At 43.2% G+C, this 13,534-nt stretch overlaps 1 protein-coding gene across 1 annotated transcript in view; it reads left to right on the plus strand.

Moving 5' to 3' along the window:
• The window catches only part of LRGUK (leucine rich repeats and guanylate kinase domain containing), a 79,753-nt gene extending 72,332 nt beyond the window's left edge, over nt 1-7,421 (plus strand). Inside the window, 2 exon segments of the mRNA XM_030575954.1 lie at nt 5,510-5,682; nt 6,756-7,421. Coding sequence (XP_030431814.1) covers nt 5,510-5,682; nt 6,756-6,907 — 325 coding nt within the window. The 3' untranslated portion in view covers nt 6,908-7,421.
• Nucleotides 7,422-13,534: the final 6,113 nt, after the last annotated feature.

Genomic DNA, 13,534 nt, shown 5'->3' on the forward strand with positions numbered 1-13,534 from the left:
CAGTTAATGCAGTTGCCTCCTCTGTTACATCAACCGCCTTGCTAAACACATGTTGCTACAATGTGAAACAGAACCTGGGGATGATATTGCATAAGTGCTGTAACTCATGTGGATGACCTAGCTGCAGACTGAAGACTTCACGAGCTTTGTTTTTAAAGGGGCATGTTGGAGAAGGGAAGGAAAAAATGGTAAAGGATGGGGAGAAGAATGGAAGAGACTGGGACTCCACGTAGAGAAAGAAAACTAGAGTGATCACTATTTAAAGTCATAATTTACCAACAGTTACTGCACAGTGGTATCCAGGAGACCACAATGTTCTTCTGTCCTCTACATAAGGAGATAGTGGTGGTGACTGGAATACCATTGGTCTGGGAGGGGCCGGTGGTGATAGCCCTGTTTACTCAAATTCTGATTTGATGGATTGTTTCAGCATCAGCAATCCCTCCAGATCACTGTACCCAACCCTCCCATCCTGTTGCTCCATTTGTCTCCTCTCTTATCGTGTCCCTGTGCCTTTGTTATAACCCCTTCTTATGCCTTGACCCTCTCAGTCAAAGATGCCAAAGAGCTTGAGGGCGGGGGGTCAACTTGATCCTTGAGCACTGAACTCCCAGTTCCTCCTGCTACTGGCTGGGAAACCTCTGAGTGATTGTTTGCTGCTGTGAGGGAGGGGAGATAGGCTGCGGTCTCCTACTCCAAGTAGGAGACAGAGCTAGGAAGTCTAATCTTCATGTTTAGAGAGGGGAAACTGAGGAACAGAATGGTGAATTAATTTGCCTTTGTTTGTCCAGTGAGTCAGTGGTAAAGCCATGAGTAGAATTTATTGGTTCCTGACTGCCAGTCCCATTCTCGTTCCACACAGACCATAGTGCCTTTGCAGGGGTGTTTGAAAGAGATCTGTATGTCTTTTTTACCTTTCTAAAAAGGTAGTGTTAATTAGTTCTTGAAAACTTGTGTATATAGACAGTGACTTGCTCTGGTCTTGAGAGATGCAAAACATCCACAATCCCTTTTAAAGGGTATGAAGCAGTTCACTTTATCCCTTGTCCTTTAGGCTGCAGAGTTCTTGCTTTTTTGTGGATAAACTTGCTGGTGAAATACACTGACTGTTCTGTTTAAATCTTAAAGAGCTCATACATTCCAGTATACAGTCCAGCCAGCCACTGTAATTACAGAAGTTAATGAACATGCTGTAAAAATGTTGAAATAGTAGGCCTCTGTGGATTAGATTGTACTGTGTACTTGTACCATATTGGAGTGTGCTGAAGGGAACAGAGTGAGTGCATGAGAGAGACAGTGCATAATAGGTTGCCAAGGGATTATGCATCATCTGCCCACACCAGTAAAGAGGCAAGCCCTATAACCCAAGTGAGTGTGAAGCTATGATGAGTTGTAAAAGCGTTAAAGCCCTTCACATATGGGAACGAATGTGTCTTTCCACTCTAGCACAGTTTGGTGTTTTGACTTTAGCAGTGTTTTCATTTAACGCTCTTAATAACACAGTGGGAAAACAACTGTGAGGAGAGAGAAAGCAAACTGCTAATCTGATTCATTTTCTGTGCATGCATCAGGCCTACAGCAAAATGTACAGTCATGTTGTCAAATCCTCTTGCAAGGAAAAATGAAGAAGGCTTGGATGAGAGTTGTTCATAGGCAGGATGGCAATGCTCTTGTATACACTCCCTCTAGTACTTTTGTAAAACATCACTTCAGACACTTGATGCTAAGACCTGTGGTGGGTTTTTCTGGTTTGCGTGTTGAGGTGAATTAATGTTCTTTTATTTTCAATTCCATGCATCCAACATTTGGGATCGCAGAAGCAGTAAAATGAAAAATCCCGTGCGGTAAGCATATGGTGCAAATGTGAATTACTGGCCTGTAGGCGTAGCAAACAAAGCACTGTCTCCTCACCTCTGGGATTAGGGCCAACTAATGAGTTGGGGAACTCATTGGGCAACGTCCAAGTCATATGTGTAATTCATCACATTCATCAGTTAGTGCCCTAGTTTGAGCTGTTATGGAAACCGAACCAACTGTTATCCCTAAAAGCAGGAGGCCTCTAGGCCACTGACACTTAGTGTGGTGATGCTCAGTACTGTAGCTGGTCTGTGACTAGAAAACGGGCGTTCCATGGTTCTGCTCCAAGGGCCAGCCCAAAGCACGTCTAATGGGTGGCTGCACAGGGACCTGGATTCTGGCCTTCTTTTCCTTCTGTGATCTCCTCTCTACCTTGTAAGGTGAACTTCCGGGCCCAACCCTTCATGATCCCACAGAAGAAAGCCCCATGATAGCCTCTGCCGGTTACTAATCTCTCCCCTCATAAATGTGCTGTGTGAGTTTCTGTCAGAGGCTCCACTTATCTTCACACAGGGGCCTAAACAACTTTGGTTGTTATTGGTCCCTTAGGCAATGCAGACGTAGAGCCAGATGCTCAGCTGGTGTAAATCAGTGCAGCTCCATTGACTTTGATGGAGCTAGGTTGATTTACATCAGCTGAGGATCTGACCCAGAAAATTAATTAATTAGTGTTAATGGTCCCATCACCACCATACAACATGCAATGGAAAACACTAATTGCTGCACTGTCACGTGTTAACATGGAATTATGTATCTTAGACTCGAGAATTTGTTTTGCAGTCCAGTACAGATACATCCACTACAGTGAGTATACATATGAGACCGCATTACAGTCAATTTTATTTTTTTTATATAAATCTTGGTTATATGCACTATGATCTCATTATTCCACTTTATTGTCCTGTTTTGAGCATGCTTGTTTTCTGTTCTTTTCACTTTACCAGAGTCATGGGGTGAGGAATTTGTCTTGGTGGAAGGAAAAAAGGAGAAAAGTAAATTCTGAAGAGAAGCCTGGACATCCCTACCTGACTATAGACACTAATTATTTCCCCAGTGCCCCTGTAGTGAGGGGTTGAAGATGCACTAGATGATCAGAACTGATTTACAGAATGCTTGGCTGGGGCAATGCCTGGGGGAGATATTTCAAAGGCACAAATGGCAGTTAGTTGCCCAATTCCCACTGAATGTCAATGAGTTGACAAGCAATCAGATTCAGTGATGACAGGGGCCATATAACCCCTGCTTGCCCCACCCAATTCACTGGCATTATTTTCACGTTGAGGAACTTTTCAGAACTCCTGTAATATATGATTGTTTATTTTTATTACATTTATGCCTACAGGCCCAATCAAGGATCAGGACACTTTGTGCACAGCCCGTATCAGACTTATCAGTAGAGCCTAGGGCGACCAGATGTCCCGTTTTTCCCAATATTTGGGCTTTTTATTATATAGTCACTTACCCCCCACTCCCTGTTCTGATTTTTCACACTGCTATCTGGTCACCCTAGTAGAACCCCTGATACAGACTTATTACAACTCACCAGGAGTGAGGGATGAGTTAACAGAAAGACATCAAGCATTTTTCTTGTCGTTCATTATATATCTTGTGTCACAAATGCCACATCATAATCCGTCACTATTCAGGGACACAGTGTAAGACAACTCAGAATTGCCTGTTATTGCATTGGATTGTATCACATTGCAGGCAGACTTGACATGTTCATGTACACTATATGGAGATCGACGCGAGGTTAAATTCCAACCTGAATGCTATTTATTTTTCGTGTTTGTTAGGAGACAGATGCAGGGCCGTGTTCTAGAACAGCAGAGCAGGGAGCTGACCCTTCAGAAACTAGTATTTGCATTGGCACTGACATTTTTGAAAAACCCAAAGCTGCTGTTTAATCTTAGCCTGGATTTACAACTCCCAGTAACTGCTTTGCCGTTCTGTAATTACGCCGGATGGGTATTATGGGGAGCTAAAATGAGATCACTGTTAGGGTTAAGCACATTGTTTCAGCAGGGCACCCCCAGGTCACATTGACTTCAGCAAGAGATGTGAATGTTTAGGACTTCTCAGGGTTTAATCCTGCTCGGATTGAGGTCAATAGCAGAATCTCCACTGCTGTCCATGGACCAGGATCAGGCCTTCAGTAAAGATCATTTGCTGGTGTTTTTTTCTGGGCTTTATGCCACTATTGTATCTCATTCTTTTGATTCTTTCCCCCTCATATTTTGAATTTCCTTATTTTTTTATTTCAAAGGCTCTGCCAGTTCATAACCCTGTCTGCTCCTTAAACCATTCTTCCTTCTCCCCCAAAGACATTCTAATCACAGTGTTATCATAGGTAATTGCACTCCACGCAATGCTCTGGCCTGGCTTGTGCAGGAGGTCAGATTAGATAACCAAAATGGTCCCTTCTGGCTTTAGGATCTACGAATCAATGTTTTCTTTCACACAATAGGCCAGAACAGCTGTTGTGTTAAGATGGACTTTATCAAATGTCTACTATAGTCTCTTAAAGTTTCTATGTGATTTCTTGTTTACAATGGGTATTTACTGGTATGAAACATCTTCTTTGCAGTAAATGTGCATCAAGGCATTTTTTTCCCCTTAAACAAAGTGTTTGTTATAGATGCTGGATTCACACTCTTGGAGATTGAAATCTGTGTAGTCCCAGAACAAGTGACAACCCAGGGACTATCATTGTCATGCTAATCTGTGTCCACGTTGACCTGCAGGCAAGCTGCCCATTCAGGCGTTGGCCTCTGTGTTGATTTCCCACAGTAGAGCCAAATGTTGAAGTGGCTTTGTGCCACAGAAACCTGAGTGAAGTGAGACTGCCAGCTGCTTCTGTATAGGCTACCCAACCTCCAGGTTATTTATTAGCAGTATTACAGCGGTGCTTTTTCTCCAGTGCCCATTGTGCTAGGCACTGTACATATGCATGGTCAGAGATGGTCCTTTCTTTGAGGAGTGTACACTCTAAATAGACAAGACCAAGAAAGTGTGGAACAAAGGAGGTATTATTCATTTCCTTTTACAGAAGGGGAACTGAGGGAGAAAGAGACTAAGTGACTGGCCCAAAATCACCTTGAGAGTCTGTGCCAGAGCTGGAAACTGAAACCAGATCTTCTAAATCCCAGTTCAGGGCCTTGACCACAAAACCATCCTTTGATTCTGCCTGGATGTGTCTTCTAGACAACGTTAAAATTTCCTTATGAGCCTCACAGATCTTCTATTAACTAAATAGATCTTTGTCATTTTTGTAAATTCTTCATTTTATCCCAAAATCACTCACTGAGAGACACTGTTTATTATGCTGAACATAGAACTGGCAAACAGGAACTCTTTGAGTTCGAATCCCATCTCTCCAGCTGATTCACTCCGTAGCATGAACCTCTGTTTTTCTTTCCCAATCGGTGATTGATTAAATACATTCAAATTAAAGTGGGTGCTGGCAGTTTTGTTTACTACCTCCAAAGGAGTGTTGTCATGTGTGGAAAAAGTGCTGTGTAACTGCTGAGTCTGATGATTTATTTCAGGCTCCTGATCGACAATATTACTGGTGTCATTGAAGTCATGTTAAACAAACTCACAGTGTATGGTTTTTATTACCATGAAAGAATAAATCCATTCTCACTCTCAGCTCCAGAGAATCACGTGCCACTACTGGATTATCTATAATGTCCTCAGCTGGTGCATTTTCTACAGAAAGCTTGTCTGCCCGGAGCCCAGTTCCTAGTCCTCGATACTCCGAAGAAGCCAATGCAGAATGTGGGGACACTGGAGGAATCAGCAATGGAATGGAAAGTTTGAAAGGTCTGAATTGTTTCCCAAATCTACTTTTTTGCTCAGCCTTTGTAATAAGGGTACGGTAGTTATTGTCTCGGTCAGTGATACTCAGACTGAGGCTCGCAAGTGGCTCTTTAATGTGGCATCCGCGGCTCTTTGCAGCACATGATATTAAAACACTGTGATTTAATTATTAACCGATCTAAGCTATTAACCAATCAGGATGCTTTTTCTCTGTTATTAACTAATTGTAGTTTATAAAATAATAATACTTGGTCAGCCATTTTGCTTTGAGAATAATATATATTTAAGTATATGCATATAATATATATAAAAACTAAATATTTCCCCTTTCATAGTGTTTAGATAGGAATATATAGTACTGTAGTAAATGAAACAATGAACTCGCATGACTGTGGCTCTTTTGGCTTATGTTGCTCGCTAATTTGGTTCCTGAGCCACTGAGGTCTGAGTATCAGGTATTAGTAAATCCAGATTACAGTGCAATTACATTGTCTCAACTTCTAATATTACATGTCTTAAGAACACCAAGTGGTGGGAATAAATGTAGGCATGTAGTTAACTTTCTACGTCTATGAATTAGGGGTAGGCACTGGGACTGGTTGAAAATTTCCTGGTAACTGTTTTTCAACAGAAAATTGAGTTTTCAGCTAAATAAATTTTGTGGAAAATTTCAACTTTTTCTTGAAAAACAAAATACAAAAAAATTTCAGTTAGAAAATTTTGCTGTGATGCTTCATGGGAGTTGTAGTTCGGGTGCCTCATGCCCCCATTCTGCTCTCTGGGCTGAGTTCCCCAGCAAGACGACATCTTCCTTTTCCTTTGGCCCTATAAGATCATTTGAACTAGGGGTCACAGGCTCGGTATAGATCCGCTCTCCACTGGGAAAGTTCCAGTTGAATCACACGCAGATTTCTCAGCTGGTGCAAGTTTTGAAAGAATGTCTGCTTGCTGTAGTGCTTGCGAAGAAGTAGGGTACCAGAAAGGAAGGCCAATGGCAGGATTATATAGTGTTGTTCAGTGAGAACAATCTTTACTTCCTTGAAATTGCTTACTAACTTGTTCATTAATCCTTGCAGACGCTGAACTTTGTAGTGACACTCTTGAAAAAAAAGCCAGCAAATCCAAGTCCAGTTCTTCTCGTGTGCCCCAGATTGCAAACCGACCAGGCTCCGACACCAAACCCGTCCTACCTCCAATCCCATCAGGGCGGAAAAAGACAAACCCTTGATGGTTGACATCAGCTGAGGCATTGCCCTGATCAAGCCCCTTTCTGCAGAGGCTTGATCTAACTTGAATACTGGTTTTGATATAATTTCACACACACACAAAGAAAAGTCTATCGAAGGATATTATCTTTCTGAATCCATCTCTGATTAATTCTGAATCACTCTTCTCTTTAAAAAAAAGTTTATTTATTTATAACTTTTATTAAAAAGTACTTTCTGCTTTTCCCAGAGCTAGAAATGATTTCCCCAGATGCTCCCCTACTTGGAAATGCCACAGAATTTTCCCCGAGATTCATGTGATCAGACCTTCCAGGGATATTTTTTCTATTTCACTGATTTAATTGAGGTGTGGAAGCTTGAAGGCCTCTGATGATAATGTTGCTTATAGTACAGGACTGCTGAATTAGTTTTTGCTAAGAGAGATTTAATGTGATACTTAGATTTAAGTGAGGAAGAGAAACTACTTAATTCCAAGGCAATCTTTTATAGAAGTTATTTTTAATATACATGTATATTGAAACAAACAACTCACAAAGGAATAATCAGAAAAAATCTTTAATTTGATTTTGCTAAAGTTTTAACTATTTTCTGATTATGCTGAGATCTGTTTTTGCCATATATAATAGAAATGGAACCTCAATATTAAACAAAACTCAGACATTAACCTTTTTCATTATTAATTTATATGACTATATATATTTACTTTGTTATATTTACTGAACAAATAACCCGCTCTGATAAGCTTGCACTGTGAAGCCCTATTGCATGTGCATGCACTTTGCAAATGTGAGAAGACATGATATGATCTGTTATACCAGAGTGGATTAAACTTTGCTTGTGGAACTGCTCTGGATTTACCCCAATGTAACTGATCAGAATTCGGCCAGGGCCTATAAAATCTAAATTAGACAAAAAAAAGAACAACAGATCATGGCATGTAAGGCATAAATCCAATATACTGAACTTAATAAATACCCACTGTTTATGACAGGTGTTAAGGGTTAATGTCTCTTTTACCTGTAAAGGGTTAATTAGCTCAGTATACCTGGAACACCTGACCAGAGGACCAATCAGAAGACAAGATACTTTCAAATCTCAGTAGCGGGAAGCCTTTGTTTATTTTTTTGGGTTTTGCTTTGTTTTCTCTGGGGGCTAGGAGAGGCCAGACATGCATCCAGGTTCCTCCAATCTTTCTGAAAAAGTCTCTTCTGCTAAATTTAGTAAGTACTAGTTAGAAAGGCAGTTTAATCTTTTAATTATTTTTCTTTATTGCAAATGTGTATTTTGCTGGAAGAATTGTATTTCTGTTTGCTGCAACTTGTATTGTGCTGGGGGGAGGATTCTCTCTATTCTCTATAAGCTAAAAGACCCTGTAACATTTTTTCATCTTGATATTACAAAAATAATTTTTTACTTTTTCTTTCTTTTATTAAAAGCTTTTTCTTTTGATTAATTTTTCCCTTGTCTAAGACTCAAGGGGAGGGGGTCTGCACTCACCAAAAAATTGGTGGGGAAAAAAAAAAAGAAGGGGGGAGGAAAAGCCTGATTTCTCTCTGTATTAGGAATCTGTCTCTCTCTCAGGGAGTGGTGAAGGGGAAAAGAGGAGGGAGGAAGGCGAATTTCCTCTTTGTTTTAAATTCACGGAGCTTGAATCTTTATAGTCTCTCCAGGATAACCCAGGGAGGGGACGCCTGGGAGAGGCATCGGTGGGGGAAAGGGTTTACTTTCCTTGTGTTAAGATCCAAGGGGGTTTGGGTCTTGGGGTCCCCAGGGAAAAGTTTGGGGAGTCATAAAGTGACCCAAAACACTATATTTTTGGGTGGTGGCAGCTCTATCATTTCTAAGCTGGTAATTAAGCTTAGAGGGGTTCAGGCCGGTACCCCATCTTTTGGACGCTAAGGTTCAGAGTGGAAAATCATACCTTGACAACCCCACTACCCCACTATAACACGACCCGATATAACACAGGTTCGTGTACAGCGCGGTAGCAGCAGGGCTCTGGTGGCACTTTAAAGGGTCTGGGGCTCCGGCTGCTGCGGGGAGCCCATGGCCCTTTAAATCACTGCTGGAGCCCTGCTGCTGCTACACTGGGGTTGTGGCAGCAGGGCTCTGCCAGCGATTTAAAGGGCCTGGGCTCTCTGCGGCCAGAGCCCCGGGCTCTTTAAATCACTGCTGCAGCCCTGCCACCACTACCCCGATCTAATGGTGTTTCACCTATAAAGCGACTACGTTATGTTGGGGTAGAGATGTATTATAAAAACACAGTGAAGCACCCATTCTCAGCTCTTCTGTGATTACTGCAGTGCACCCTCAAACAAACTTTCCTTGTTTCTCCCCTCACAATCTTATCAGTCCTTTTGCCCAAGGTTATCTTACTTTTTTCGCTGTCTGTGTTTGTGTGCATAATAAAACAAAATGGATTGAGAAAAAAAAAGGCTCTTTGTTCATTCCCCACATGGTGCTTGGTGGGGGTGGAATTTACAGGGGAGAAAAAGGAATGGAAGGGAGCGTTTGGTAGGGAACACCACAGATAAGTGTCACATTACTGTGATTCATTGCTGAAACTGGTTTTCAAAACCTCACAGAGATGCAGAGCCCCTTGTTGGGCTCTGCCCTGGAATCTGGCTGCTCAAACTTGTCTGCCAAGTGCTCAGCCTCAACCCACCCCACCCCCAGCAGAAACTTTTTTCTCTTTGTTTCACAGATATTATGGCGCACAAAGCAGGCAGCAATAGCAATGGGGATATTGCTTTCACTGAGGTCTAACCTCGTAAGCAAACAGCACCAATGACCTCTTAAATGTCCTTCCTGCTGCCCAGGGGGCTGGTATGGTTTCATGAGCCATGGGAGCAAGGGGTAGGCTGGGTCTCCCAGGATCACAATTGGCATGGCAACCTAATCAATGGTTATTTTGCAGTCTGAACAGAAAGTCCCTGCTTGCAACTTTCTGAACTGACCTGTGTTCCTAAAGATGCGCACCTCATGCACCTTTCCTGATCATCCCGCATTGACATTGGTGAACTGGTCCCTGTGATCCACCAGCACTTGCAACACCATTGAGAAGTAGCCTTTTCAGTTTATATATGCTTTGGCAAAGTGGTCTGGTGCCAAGATTGGGATGTGCATGCCATCTACCGTCCCACTGCCGTTAGGGAACCCCATCATGGCAGCACCATCCACTATGGTCTGCATGTTGTCACTGCCCTTCTTAGCAGAAGTCAATTAATGGCCCTGCACACTTGGATCACAGCAGCTCCCATGGTGGATTTACCAGCTGCAACTTGATTCCCCACTGACAGGTACCAGTCTGGTGTTGCAAGCTTCCATAGAACGATCACTACTTGCTTCTCCACTCTCAGAGCAGCTCTCATTTTAGCATTGCTGTGCCTCAGGGCTGGGGAAAGTTCCTGGAATGTGGCCTTCCACATTCAAAAGTTCTGCAGTCACTGCTCCTCATCCCACATCTGCATAACGATCTGGTCCCACCAATCAGTGCTTGTTCCCCGGGACCTGAAAGGGTACACAACTGTGTTCAGCAGATGTGCGACTGCCACCACCAGCTGCGACTTGTTCCCTCTATGGCCTGCAGCAGGGCTGCTTGTGTGACATTGCAATGTTCCACTTGGTGGCTCCTGTCTTGGCCGTAGAAATACTGCAGGCTAAGGCACAAGGTGTTTGTTTGAAATGCTCACAAGAGTGCACAGCTGAGCGGGGGCCCATGCTTATTGGGCTATGGCAGCTGCACGGCTAAAAGATGCGAAAAGAACTTGGTTTGTTTGCCGTTGATCTCAGGGAGGGAGGAAAGTGCATCACTGGCGGCTAATACCAGGTTCCCAATGTTTTGGTCCCATGAGGCATTGCAAGCCCTACCCAAAATTCCATTTGCACTAGCTACCTGCTGTGCAGTGCACCGTGCATCAATGCAAGCATGCCGTGGACACACAAGATTGACTTGCTTAATTCAGAGACGTGCTGTTAACTTACATAAAGTCGACTTAACGTTGTAGTGTGGATATGGCTTAAGTCTCTGAGTTTTACAGAGGGCAGTAGTACAAGCTGGTTAATTTCACTTTTTTCCCCCAAGTAAACATTCAGCAGTCAGAAGCAATGCCCAAGACTATGGTTTCTTGCTTTGTGAACTCAAGATTCAGCACTTCACAGATAATTTATGTAGCTTTTCACCCAACCTGTGAAATTAATTATTAATCCCATTTTACAGATGGATAAAATGAGAGGTGGAATGATTTGCCAGTCTCACAGGGTGTAGCGTTGAGACTAGAACCCAGAAGTCCTGGCTCCCGGTCCCCTATTCTAACCACCAGACAGTGCTAATACATGGGGAGAGATGGAAAAAAAACTGCACTGCTCATGAGTTATGCAAAAAGAAGACTGGCATGAAGCACACACAGCCAGGAGGATCTCTGTTTGGAAATACTTCCTTAAATACAAAGGAAGGCCATTCATCATGGTTTTGGGTGATGGTGGCAAGGAGAAATGGCCTGAAGCAAAGGTATGGAAAGTGTGTTTGTTAGCCATTAAGACAAGGGTCTTATCTCTATTTGGACTAGACAAACTACAGTTAGGTGGGCAGTGATTAGCAAGCATGAGTTAAGATTTAGTCCCACAAACTCCCAGACGTCAGAAAGGATCCATCACAATGACCTTTGCTGGCCCTCTGAGCTTAGAGCTGAGCTAAAAAATGGCGTCATTGTGGCTGGTAGTTCCCTGAGACATTGTCTAATGTCAGGACTGGAAAGCATCCACAAGCTAAGAGCCTGAGCCACAGCCCGTGGCAGTCAGTGGCAATCTTTCCATTGATTGCAAGGGGTTTTGATTAGATCCATAGGTATTGAAGTAAAATCTAGATATTATTCCCTCTTGCAAAGCCACTGGAAACTTTTGAGGGCTAAAGGAAAAGCAATTTACAAATGAGGCTAAAGGTGGATAGGATCCATAGGCATCAGTGGTGGTGGAACAGTTTTTTATAGTGGGAGGTGCTGAAGACAGAAACCCTGGATTTGGGTTATTACTACTTCAAGCCCTGGGGCATGGCAGTACCCCTGTTCCAGCACCGACGGTAGCCATCTAGTCCAACCTGCTGCGCACTTTGTGGTGGACAAAGGATGGGATTTTAAATGGCCTGATTCTCCAGCACTTTACCCCTTGCAGTCTTTTACAGCTGTGCAAAATGAGTGTAAAAATGCTTCTGCATAGGGGTAAATAACTGCAAGATGCAAAGCATGGGAGAAGCGGGCCTTAGTCACTCCAGAACATACTAAACTCATAGGGAACAACTGTGTGAACTATGAAAACCCACCCTATGGGCTCTTGGCTGGGTATAAAAGCCCAGGTATTTGCATCTCTCTTAAGAAGGCCCAACAATCTCAGCTAGTTACCAAAAATGTATATTTAACACAGCTGCACAGTCAGATCAGATACTAATTGCAGGGCTGTTGTTGGTCGTTTCTACAATATGGCAAGAGAAAGGACAAATCTGTTTCCAAAAATACCTGTTTAAAGAATATTGTTGCATTCCAGTGGTGGCTAACTTCTGTTCCCTCGGGAGCTTGTCTAATTGAATGCGCTGCATAATATGCTGTTAATTTGGCAGCTGTCACAGTAAATAATAATTTTTTTACAGTAGAGGTAAAGCGCTTTTTTGCTACAAAGAGAGTATGTCCTTGATTGCCTTTGATTCACTTTATTCTAGGGACAGACACTGAATGGCTGCAAACATATTGGGGGTCTGATTCTGACCCCCTCACTCTCCCTGTGGAGTGTTATCTTAACCCTGACTCTGCAAATGGATTCACACACGCTGACTTTGGGGCTTTGTGCTGGTACAGCGTCTGCCCACACAGATCAGGACCTTAATCCACAAGTTGTCCTACTGAGAGCAAGGGGGCTACTCAAGGCGTACTTCGTGGCAGTAAAGGTGCCAGAATTGGGCTTCTGAAGATCACTTGTATTTTAATGTCTATACTTTCATTCCCAGCTGTGATCATTTAGAGTCACATCCTGCACATGGCTAATTTTAGTCACACACGTAGTCACCTTGACTCCCCTGGGGTGCAGGGGTCTGAGTTGGTGGATCCTGACTCAGGATCAGAGCCCTAATCAATAATACTTAGCGCTTGACAAACAATAGCTAATTAAGGAAAGAGCAGGGTCCCCAGCAAACCTTGCCGTTTGGACAGATCCCAGCAAATATTTCAAGCTTTTGAGCTATTGCTGCTCCTCATAAAAAAAAAATCTCTAATGATGAGTTTCATTTTCATGCCCTGGGTCACCTACACTTTTCTTGTATGTGTATTAAGTGTTCCTACCCGTGAGCAAGCATGAGCATGAACACGTGTCACTGGGACCCCACTGGGCCTGGAGCCCAGGACTAGCAGATTCCACTTCAGGACAGGAGCCTATGAGAGGAAACACAGTTTAAGGTCCAGGTGTTGGCATCAGAAGATCTAGGCCCCAACTCCCTTTAAGTTGCTTCCACAATGGAAAATGGCCCAGAAGCTGGTATGTCTGCCTGGCCATGAGACCCTGAGGAATCTTGTGTGGTATGGAGCTGGCGTAGCAACTCTTAGGCTAACCCTTCTCCTGCAGTCAATGCCGGCTGCTTGGCGTGG

The sequence above is a fragment of the Gopherus evgoodei genome, chromosome 1 (genome assembly GCF_007399415.2).
Source record: "Gopherus evgoodei ecotype Sinaloan lineage chromosome 1, rGopEvg1_v1.p, whole genome shotgun sequence".
Lineage (NCBI taxonomy): Eukaryota > Metazoa > Chordata > Testudines > Testudinidae > Gopherus > Gopherus evgoodei.